This window comes from Lepidothrix coronata, unplaced genomic scaffold, assembly GCF_001604755.1.
Source record: "Lepidothrix coronata isolate B3197 unplaced genomic scaffold, Lepidothrix_coronata-1.0 Scaffold31, whole genome shotgun sequence".
Classification (NCBI taxonomy): Eukaryota; Metazoa; Chordata; class Aves; order Passeriformes; family Pipridae; genus Lepidothrix; species Lepidothrix coronata.
The window spans coordinates 626,582-638,307 of NW_016690211.1; the positions used below are offsets into that span (position 1 = coordinate 626,582).

Sequence of the window (11,726 nt, forward strand, 5' to 3'; positions counted from 1 at the left end):
TACACTGGAAGATCTTTGTGCACCAAACTTAAGAGACTTTTCACAGTACATTCTCTGGTTTGAATCATTGTATTTTGAAGGGATTGTTCTGTTTGTCCCAGCAAGATAATTAATCAAATTAATTCAATCAAATAAACTAAAATTAATTTGACAAGCTTGAAGGATCAGACTGGGTTCTGAGAGAATTCTTATCTGTCATTTCATCATTAAATATAACTGCAGCTGCTTGTTCTAGACTACCCAATCCTAGTTTCCAACGTGACAAATCTATCAGTTTTCTAAAAACAATGTACATGTAAAAGGAGAGCTACAAAACACCTCAGAGGAGAAAGCTGACCTACCTCCATAGATCTGATCTACACATTGCAGGGTTATGTCATTTTCTCCTACAATTTTATTCTTAAATTCTGGTTCCTAGAACATAAAAAAAATATTCTTAGAAAAGTCACACTGCTAAGCAGTAGCACCTTCTCACAAGTAAAGGATGCATTCAGTACATTAATATCAGCAGCAGCACTTCTTATTCTTACAAGCTGTGTAAGGCAGAACACTGAAAATAGTTATTAAAATACAGACAGATGCAGGTTACACAGACATAGTTTGTAAACTGCAGACACAGTTTTTTTAAGTCTCAGCCATGCTTGAAATGTAGACAGAGATTTTATTTTTCCAATAGCTTCAAAGCATGTATTTCTATTGAGAGTCACTTTTCAAAGTAGAATCATCCCAGTAAACAGGAAATACAGTAACTTGATGGAATCCAAGCCCTTTTATGACAAGTTTCCTTGCTATGGGAACCTGGCAGGAAATACAAAGTCTCTTAAAAGAACAAGCATCCCAAGAATATTCCAGCATCATAGCCAGATTTATCACTGGGTAAAGTGAAGACACACACAACCCAATTATTACTGTGTCACCAAACTTGAAGTGATTTGGAGTTCCCTCCACTTTTATCATTCCACAGGTTCAGAGTTAAAAATGGCATTTCAGTGATGCTACAATTAAACATGGTTATGTAAAATATTATTACCAAAAGGCTGATATACACTACATCAGTAAATTATATTTTGCTGTGAACAGAGTTAACCTTATTCACGTTACTTCCAGGTCTGCAGTACGCTGCATCAGGTGGCTAATACCGAACTTTTGTTAAAAGAAATATAGTTGACTTGGCATACTATAAAACCAAGGTCTAAAGTTAGTGGTAGAACAGAAAGTAGCATGGTCATTACTAACTTTCCACACTAATTACCAACTACTTCCACATCACTTGCAATTTATGCTAAAAAACTCCACAATTTGTTTTAATTCCAGAAGGTCTGAAAAATCTGTATTTGGCTACAGAAGCCTTAGTTTTAATGCTTAAACTTTGTGAAATTTTACCCCAACAAACTTCTGACTACCATCAATGTGTGCTGATCATATTATTCTCACTGTTCTTCACTGTTGAGATCATCTTGCACTCAAGAGCCACATACCAGGCCCTCCTGTCACTTTTATCACCTAAATGGACCAAACTGTTTCAATGCTTAAGCATATCAAAAAAGGTGTGGCATTATCATTCCCCTTTCACAGCTCAATTTGAGCACCTAAACCAAAGGAAACAAGATGGAAATAATTTTTAAGATTTGAGGAGCTTCTAGCTTATTCACTGTTTTGCAAGCTCAACAGCACTAGATTTTTAAATTTTTCAGTAACACCTGACTTTGAATGGAATAATTCAGAGCCTTAGTGAGCCACACAAGTTATCTGGAGCATTTCCACTGAGTACTAGCTTATTCAGTCTTGTACAGCCCTGAAGTAATTCTGCAGATGTAGCCCAAGTCAAGTCAGACAGATGTTATCCAGTACCAGAGCCATGTTTGACACACTTCCACTACTGCTACCAGACAAGGAGTCAGAAATCGGGTTTAAACAAACTGTTGATTTAATTTTCAAAACAATAGATTCTTTTAACTTAAGCTTCATCAACTCACAAAAGCTATAAACTACGTCTAAGGTAAGTGTCCACATTAAGCTTGCATTGGTTTTCATTAAAATAATCATTAGAGCTTGAGGATGCAGATGCAGACCAAAGTTACTCTGCATGCATTAGAACAATTTATAAACTTATCTTTCCTTTACACAGGGATGCAAAAAAACCCCGATACGATTATTTATTCAGAAACACTACATGCTTTAGAGCCTGTTTGGTCATAATTAGAAAACTTGCTTTCCTACATTATCATCTGAAGCAGAATCATCGTCAAGGAAAGAAATCTTGAAGTTCGTGCACACGAGTTTCCCGTAGGTGCCACGATTTGATCCATCTTCTTGCATATACTTGTACACTGTGCTTGCTTCACAAAGCAGCAGTTCACCTGTACGAAAGAAACACCAACTTGCAACATAACTGACATTTATAAGTTAATTGTTTCAGTTGTTATCTTAAACTCAGCATTAACTTCCTGACAGCTTCTCAGAACTCATCTGAAAATATTTCATCACTGTGACACAAAACCACTAAGAGGCAGCTCCTGAATCAGCACACTGAGAACCTTCCAGGTTATTCACACTACTGGACAGCCTGAACTGCAGATGCTTAGGAGTTCTGTAACCAGAGGTATCTCTGCCATGGCCTACTCTAAGTGGCAGAAGAACAACACACAGAGTTGCAAAGAACAACCTTGCCAGTGTGTACTTGAAAAAAAAAAAAAAACAAACGACAACAAAGAGTATCCGGTCAATAAACAAGTTAAACTCTTCCAATTTTCCTTTCTGTTAAACTCTAAGAATGCTGAAACATTTGAGTTAATTATTTCAAGTTCATCATGGTTAATTCTTCATAACTTTGACTGAGGACATTCCTTATTTTGCAGGTCCCAGGGCTATTTTAAAGTTCTCAAATGCAAGTTTGCATAAATAATGGTCAACAAAGATCTAGTCCTAGAATTCACAGGAACTGAACTTCAAGTTTAAGAAAATGAAGTTTTAATAGGTAAAATCAGACAAACTCTTGGTCTTTCCTAGAAAGTGCAAGAAATTTAATACACCAATACTAGTTTATTGTAAACTTTTACTGATATTTTGTCTTTCCTGATCTTGGAAAACATTTTTTAAAAAGAAATAATTGTAAATTAAAAAAAAAAAGTCTTAACAGTAAATTAGGCAAAAGGCCTAAGTAACTTGCAGTAGAAGCAAAGCAACTAGAAAGTAAGTTTCCTCTAGTTCTTGTCTTCAGTTCCCAAACAAAAAAAACATGTAACATACAACAGTTACCTGGTAATAAGCGAGGATTTACTTCCTTTTCTATGGGCTCCTTTATGTGTATTTCCTAAAGACAGAAAGAGTAATTATTACTTTGAATTATCACCTTCAACACATGCTGTAAACAACTACACTCCCCCTCTAACACACCTCACATTCTAGCAAATAGGCAAATTAAAATTAAGGAAAACGCCTTCTATACAAAAGGAGAGTAAGTTTGCAATGTGATCCTTCTACTAAATGTCAGTAGTCTATTAGCTAAATAATTAAGTGGTTTGCCACCCACAGTGACAGTTACATGCATTTCTGAACACACACAAAAAAATGCATTATTTGTGTAAAGAACAGACAAAAATAAAGCATTACAAACACTAAGTTCTCTCAGCACATCTGAATGAATAAGCACAAACTTAGTATTACAACACCATCTCCCAGAATTCATTCATAAGCTTTGCCACATATGACTATTTTTTCTAATGCATCCTTCACAGTTTTTCCAAGGTTCATCCATCACTACCTGTTTCTGATTTTCTTACATGTATTATTCCAATCAAAGCACAAAAGGTTACTTAAACAGTACTAACACAAAGTAAAAGGGACTTCAGGATCTCAGAGTCAAGAGGTAAAAACCAGTGATAGGATATTCTTTAGTTTGGAACTAAACTGCATGAAATGAACGTTCTCAGTATCACTTATTCCAGCCTCATGGGACTGATAGTTGGGCTAAAATCTCCAGCCAAAAGACTAATAAACTAGAGGACATGCTACACCCTTCCTGCTCAGTCAGTTCAGAACTTCCTCCTCCAAGTCCAATAACTTCACACGCATTGGAGTCTTTCTGGAAAACTATTAGTTAACTGGAAACCCCCCTGGGGCCACAGCAATAAGCAATCTAATTTTAGTTTGTCACCAGCATCCAGAGTCAGATACTGCAAATCAAGGCAAGCAATCAAAGGGAGATACAAGCAATAATAGTTTTGCTGGATTAAGTACAGAGAAACAAAAGCCCCTGAGAGCACAAAAATAAACCCCCCTGCCCTTCATATAAACACTTGCCCTCAACACTCAGAAGACTCAAAACAAAGTTTGAAAGTTGTACAGCAAAGCTAAAGCCACCAGGAAATCATGTCATGAGAACAGCAGAGATGTTCATGACAGGCTGAAAAGAGAAAAAGGTTATAAAATTAAAATGGTGGTGAAGGAAGAAATCCATAACTACAGCTGGCAGCTAATGCAGAAAGCAAAACACAGTTTGCTACCTTTGACTTCTAAGAGTGGGCGTTGTACCAGTAGATTTTAATCAAAGTTCACACTTGTCAGCTAGAAAAATTACTGTAGCTTAATGTAAGTACTGCTGCATTCAGAGAAGATATGCACACTCTTTTCTTTCTCCAGTGTTGCCTCCTCACCACTCCTAAGCTAAACTTTGGATTTACTAGTGACTTTAATAGCCATACCTTATACAATCACTCTTTGTGTGCAACTACATGCAACACTGCTCAGAAACTGCATGCCAATAATCACTGCCACAGAACAGTAAAGCAGTATATTAACCAGGTAGCTTTTCCAGTAACTTTTACTTTCGGAGATATCATAAGGCATGTAATAACTACTGTTTCTGTATACACACTGCTTCAGTGTTTTAACTCATTGTCATGAGTACCATTTTATGTTACTGTTGGCAGATAAGACCTGAGGAAAAAAAAATTGACCTCAAATAAGTTCTTTATGCTTACACACATTTGCTAAAATGCAATGAAGATTTTATACAGGTATCCAAGGCAATAATTTTGTACAGGTGCTTTGGGTGTTGGTTACAAGTTAAATTGGTTATCTTCTAAAAGGAATTAGAATTTTCATTAGATTCCATCAGAGCAGATTAGAGACCTCAGTCAAACAGTGAGACTACCATGTAAAATCCAGTTTTGCTTTGTTGACAAAACCCCACTCACTGAAGTGCTTACTATAGGCAGAAACCCTGTAACATTCAACAGCTTTCGAGAGCTAAGCCTACAGAACAGTTCTATTTGAAAGTCAACATTTATATTCCCATAATGACTTAATGAACATATTAAACACTAGGGATAGTTAGACTGCAAGCCATGAATGTTGCCGAAGAATCCATACTGTGGCACTCATTTTCCAAGGAAGGGTATTAAGACACATTAAATTCTAGTAACATTTTGTAGATACATTTTGTATTTGCTCTTTTCAGGGAGAAGACAAAGATCTTTAGGAAGATATGTTGTTAACTCACCGTGAGTCTGTGCAAGTTGTGCAGGAAACCACATCTTTAGCTACCATCTCCATTCTGTTTCAAATTTTTTTTTAACATGTATTTAAGTTTTGGGGCAACACAGATCCTACCACTAACTTAAGAGCCTGCTGACACTACAATTCATGCTGTTCAACATCCCTTTAATTAGTCACAGGTTCATAGTCTCCCATCCAGTTCTTTTATCCCTGGGTTTGTCTGATACATAGTGAGGTAATTTGGTTCATAAGATCAGCTGGGATGTATGTACTTGTGCTACATCTGGTTTTGTAGTTAGTGCCCATTGTTAGCAGAACTGGCTCATCAACAGGTCAGATGAGCACAGAAACAAAAGAAAGGGAAGCAGCAGGAATAAATCTGTCCTTTTCCACAAAAGCTACTAACACATTTGGACTTCAGGAATCTTCACCCTTTGACCATTTGCTTAAGCTAAGCATGCAAGCACTTTCCATATGTGACCACAGAAAGCTATGCAGATTGTAGAGAGATACTTCTTATAGATCTATTTAGATAGATCTGTAGCTTCCTGGTTCTGAATTCCCCAAGCAGCATTTTGTCACTTCTTACTCAAGATACAACACAGGAAACCCTACTAGCAGCCACAGCTAAAAGCAGACACCCATAGGACACCACACAAATGATGAAAATTAACTTCAGATACTATAGAGACAAAGACCTGAACTTTGCTGAGGGTTTTAGAAACTTCTTTCTCAGAGATGCTTCTCACTAGTGCACTCACCTTGTGCTACAGTCCTTTTTCCAGGCTCTAGAATAGTGGTAGGTATTACAGCAATGCCCTTTAATTATCAGTTGTAACAGTGCAGAGTACCAAATCATGGCACAATTTCAGGCTGACATAAGGCTGACACCTTATTAATTCATAATGCATACTCCTCCTAGCTAGTTCAAAGCAACTTCAGGTGATTGCCCTATAATAACATGAAGTGCTAGGGAAAGGAGACACCACACTGCTCACAGATTCTCTGCCTCAACACGGGAGAAAAGACAATACAGAAACTGTTTTTCTTAAGGAAAGGCTCACCTCTTCTCATCTTGGTTTTTACCTGAGTATGAGCAACAACTGCACAGTTTGCAATACCCAGGGACTACATTCAGGTCTCCCAAAAACATATGTATTTGAAGGGACTAGTGTATATTCCCCACATGTGTCTGGGGAGGTCTTCCCCAAGTGCTGAAGGCACATGTGAGGCAACATCAAGTTCAGGGCAGCAAGGTCAAGCAGCAGCTATGCTTCATTAAGACGGTCCTAACAGCTGGAGCAGGAAAGGAATCCCAAGTGAGCCCTGCTTTTTGTCCTACAACCTCACTACAACTGAGAGCAATTCCTCTAACTCCATGTGGAGGTAAACAACTGTGTACAGGAGATATGTAAAGAGAGAAAAACACTACCTGCATGCTAGAACACAGACCTTGTTAGAAAATCTGGGTATTTGCTTTTCAGTCAGTATTGCAATATATATATAGAGAGAGAGATAGATACAAGTCTACTGACACTGGATGTTGGTCATCACTCCCAGCAGAGACCACGCATACAGTCTGCTACTGCAAACTGTATGCTGTAAACTCTGAACCCACCTTACCCACAGTAATGCCTCCATTCATCTATAGCTGGACATTTGTGCTAGAGGTAGTTCCAACAATGAAAAATAAGATTTTTAGTAAACATACTGAGAAAACATGTTTCTGAGATTCAAACAGTAAAGGAACCAGTTATCACTTTCAGGGTATCAAGAGTGTTGGCTGAAAAGTACATTTTTTCAAACCTGACAGCAAATAGTAGAGCTGTGAGGACACAGGATACTTTGGTGTTTTTATACAGTTTTCCAAAAGTAAGCTCTGCATGGGGAAGCTCTACATCATGGTGAAGTTTGCTATGAACATCTGCTTTTTTTTCATATTTACTTCATCAAAAGACTAAAAGAGGGGTGAAAGATAAATGTATAGTTAAGTTATCAGTTGTAAGAGTCAAACTGCACTGAAATACTTGCAAGCTAGTTGTGGTGCTCCAACAAGCAACGTACAGCGTTCCTGAGTAAAATAAATCAAACTTGTGCCTGACGATTCCACCAGAACGTCACGCAAAAAAGGAAATACCTGTGCAAATGCATAGCATATACTTAGTATTCTGAAACAAACCACATTAAGTACTTGGTATTTTCTTTATTGGTCACACAAGCCTAATCCCATGTTGTATGCCATACAATCCAGAGAATATACTTACCACACTTCAATAACATTGCTGAAAATAATTTCTAACTGCTTGTTTTCCTTCCTTTCACTCCATTATTCAACAGTCCATTAGATCATAGCGCGTGTTTTCCATGTCCGTTTCATCTCTTATCCTTTCCTCTTTCCTTACATTGTCCTGTCCATCCCCTCTGACATCAGCTCCTGGCTTCCCCCATGTCAGCCCAGCTGTCCTCTTCAATAACTCCTATTCCATATACCACTAACCCTTTAATGACACCATTCCAGCTTTGAAGGAGCATTGTGCTATTTTAAGAGTGATTACTACAGAACGCACAATATTGTACCAAGATTTACAAGCAAAAAGTATTTGCGGTGGTTATGAGCTAAAAAAATGTGCAGGATCTGAGAGACAAAGCACAAGAGGTATGAAAGTTACCCTCAGCAGTCTGTGGTGTACTCCAGATTTCAGGGACAAGCAGCATGGAGCAGAACAACCTCTTTTAAAGTTTAAGGGCTAACACATGAAATAGCATTCCATAATAATTAACATGAAGGATTTAACTCTAAAGAATGTATGTGCACAAAAATCAACTTTAAGCTTGAAATCAAATTTAATATCTACTTTTTTATCCATATTAAGATTTTTTTAGGAAAATATGATCTACCTTGTTTGCCCTGTAAATCCCCCCAGTTTTGAAAGTTTGAAAAGTTAGAAATCATGAAGTAGTTCAATGGTTCTTGTTTCTGTGTCTCCATAGACAAATATTCCAAGTCTATGATCAGACATGTCAAAACATTGACTTTATACCCCAGCATTCACCCCACTTCCTGCAGGGTAGCCAAGTCTGTCCTGAGGGGAAGTGTGTCATTAATATCAACATCCTACAGTCTCACTCTCAACAGACCATTGATTGATCTGTGGTTTTATACAGCAGAGCATAACTAGGTTATATTTAGTCAGATGTCAAAAACACTGCTTTTCCAAACATTCTGGGGTTTCACAGCAGAAAATACTTCTGTTCCTTTAATAAAGAGCATTTTCTTTTCACTCCTTACTTCCATGTGGTCATATATTAACATGAATAGTGTTCCTGTTTCTTTTCTTAATCAAACACACAGCACAGCTTAAAGCTAACTTAAATTTTACTTTTCAGAACATTGTCTAGTGTGTCCCTCAAGTATCTGAAGATGGAATAAATAAGAGGGGCTAAACCAAAACTCAGCGCTGGCTGTTGATTTCCTTATTGTAGGGCTCCCCTAACCCAGAAGGGGCAGCTTAAGGTCTTAAACAACTTCCCAAGCAAACAAGGACAAGCCCAAAGAACCTGGAGGCTGCAAGCAAGGGGGGGCTACAGCATAACGCTAGCATATCGCTCTCTGTTGCACCATGGTTGACAGGAAATCTTGCTGCAGGTTAGAACCACAAAGAGATTCAAGGCAAGGCTCTGTAAATTCAGCAAGAAGTTCACCACTAACTCCAATGCTACTCCAGTGATGTAAACTCAAACTCATCAAGTCCCTGAACTGCTGGTACCCATCTTTTGACAGGACCTGCCAGAGGAAGCATCATGCTGAATAAACCTGTTGCCAATATTCCTCCCTGAGCACCTGGAAGTTAACACTACCTTGATCGAATTTCCCAGCCGACCAAACTATGTTCCATACCCAGGGAATTAGGAATTTCCCCCTGTTCTATCAGCCTAGATCCATTTTAAAAACTCAGCTATATGAAAGTTAACTTGTACAGGAAACTCATGTTCAGAAAGTTATTTTTCTTGGGTGCATACAGAATACAGTTCCTTGAGAGATGCTCCCTTCTGCTTACTTTAGGATATTTAATCAACATGCTTTTTCTAGATACCCAAATAGTCTCACAGATTTCAACATATATCTAATTTTTTTTTTTTAATCCTCAAAAAAGCCACTGAAGTCTTCAGTTTCCTGTGTAACCATTAAGGCAGTCATAGGCTGTCAACAAGAGCAGAGTGACACTTGCTTTACTTGCTACTTACATCAGACCTCAATTTCACTGAGTTTTTGAAGGTGCTAGCGAGACACCAATTCTATGGCAGAAGTCACAACTGTAACACAAAGTTTCTGCTGCAAGAGCCCATGAAATTGTTAAATTTAAGTCTAAAAAGGAGAGGGCTAAAAGCAGCGGGAATACGTCAAGAGTTAATGACTGCAAGCTCGAGTGAATCAGGATATTTCATTAAGAGCTTCATCTTCCAATATTAAATACTTCTGTTATTCTTCCTGCAGCCATCAGGATCATATTTGAGGTGCTGCATCACTGCAGTTGAAATCAAGCTAAAGTACTCTTTATTATTTGATATTTTACTATTTTGCATTATATATATTTGACTTGTACTTTTCCAGACCAGCCATTTTTTTCTAGCGAGCTTTAGGCATCCACCTCACTCATTTAAGTGGTGAAATATCATCCAGTAAGTCCAACAAGTCAAGTTGTGACCTTCACAAAATTCAGTTCCCTGAGAACTGAATTTTGTATATTTGTACAAGGTACTTTCCTAAGGTGAAACAGTGACGTCACACAGGGATTTAGTGGCTGACTCCAGAAATATTTGTACATGTCATTTACACCCGTTTTCTCTTGGAAATACAAGAAAGAGAAAACTTTTAAAGCAAACCAATGAAACTACAAGTCACTAGGCCTGAACAACATATAGAACCAGTTTTGCTATCACAAACTAAGGATCTAAGTTTTAAGTCGCACAGCTACTTTAGTTGTAACAACTGCATTGTTTTCAGATCCAGTAAAAAATAAAAGCAGTGGACTTACCAAGGTCCTACCAGTGACAGACTGTACTAACCAACATGATAAACAAAAATCTCTTCCTTAAGAAGATCTCATTAGAATCAGACAATTAAGAAGAACCGGTCTGACACACATTACAAAGAACTAGGAGGTGGGGAAAAAAACCCAACACATATGGCTCATTTTCATGGATTGGTTTAACTAGAAAACAGCTGTTTACCAGGAATAAGAATGGAGAAATACAGAATAATACTGACCTAACGCCATCTGGTAACAAGATGACCTCAGTAAACCGAGTCTAAGGTCACTTCGATCAAGCCGCCAACACAAGTTTCAATAAGTAAGTGCAAGGACGAGAGGGAAGAACAATATGAAGGTTGAACACAGAAAGATACACACAGCCAAGAGCTGTTACGGAGGGAGATCCAGAGCTTTCCAGCGGCAGAACTGAGAGCAAGGAGTTCACCGAGGCACAGCGCGAAGTGATGTTCAGGGACAATAAGAACAACAGGTTCGGAAAGTCCCACCTTACGGGACGAGCAGCCACAGCCCGACATCTGGTCCCCGCTCATAAAAACAACTCCTCTGACCAGCCAGCGATATTTCTTAATATTTTTTCAGCTTTTTTTTCACCCCCTCACCTTCGGGGCAGCCCCCGGGAGGCGCAGCCCCGCAGTCTCCGGCGGCACCCCGGGCACCGTCCCCGCTCCCTCAGGATCCTCCGCTCCCCGCGGACCCGCCGGGGCCGAGGGGGCGGGAGGACCCCGCGGCCCCCGCCGCGGCCCCGCCGCCCCTCCCGCGGCCCTTCCCCGCCCGCCCCCGCGCCCCCCGCACCTCCGGGCTGATGTAGGACACGAAGGACGGCTTGGCCGCCCTGGCCCCGCCGCCCAACATGGCCCCGGCCGGCGGCCGCACCGCTTCCCTGGGCTCGTCCCGAGCGGGGAGACAGCGGAAGGAGCGAGCCCGCCGCGGCGCGGCCAGGATCCGCATCACGGAGTCGACACCGCCCATGCCCGCCCACAGCCCCAAACCCGGCCCCGGCCCGGCCCCGCGACGGCCATTTCTGGGCCGCCGCCTCCCGCCCACAGCCCTCACTGGGCCCGGCCGCTGTCAGTCACCGTCCCTGGGGGTGGGAGGGCACGGCCCTGGGCATCTCCCGCGGGATGTCCCGGGAAGGTGCAGGCGGCTCTTGCTTTGATCTGCTGGACGCGGCTT

The 11,726-nt window shown here is 40.1% G+C and overlaps 1 protein-coding gene across 3 annotated transcripts in view; it reads right to left on the minus strand.

Moving 5' to 3' along the window:
• The window catches only part of MTMR12 (myotubularin related protein 12), a 32,520-nt gene extending 21,056 nt beyond the window's left edge, over positions 1 to 11,464 (minus strand). For 2 of the 3 annotated variants that reach the window (XM_017811207.1, XM_017811205.1), the window contains exons 1-4: positions 11,346 to 11,464; positions 3,259 to 3,313; positions 2,221 to 2,360; positions 342 to 414 (exon numbers count right to left, since the gene is read on the minus strand). In XM_017811207.1, coding sequence (XP_017666696.1) covers positions 342 to 414; positions 2,221 to 2,360; positions 3,259 to 3,313; positions 11,346 to 11,405 — 328 coding nt within the window. In that variant the 5' untranslated portion in view covers positions 11,406 to 11,464. Of the gene's footprint in view, positions 1 to 341; positions 415 to 2,220; positions 2,361 to 3,258; positions 3,314 to 4,302; positions 4,406 to 11,345 lie in introns of all 3 variants that reach the window. The other variant, XM_017811206.1, reaches the window with a different exon arrangement.
• Positions 11,465 to 11,726: the final 262 nt, after the last annotated feature.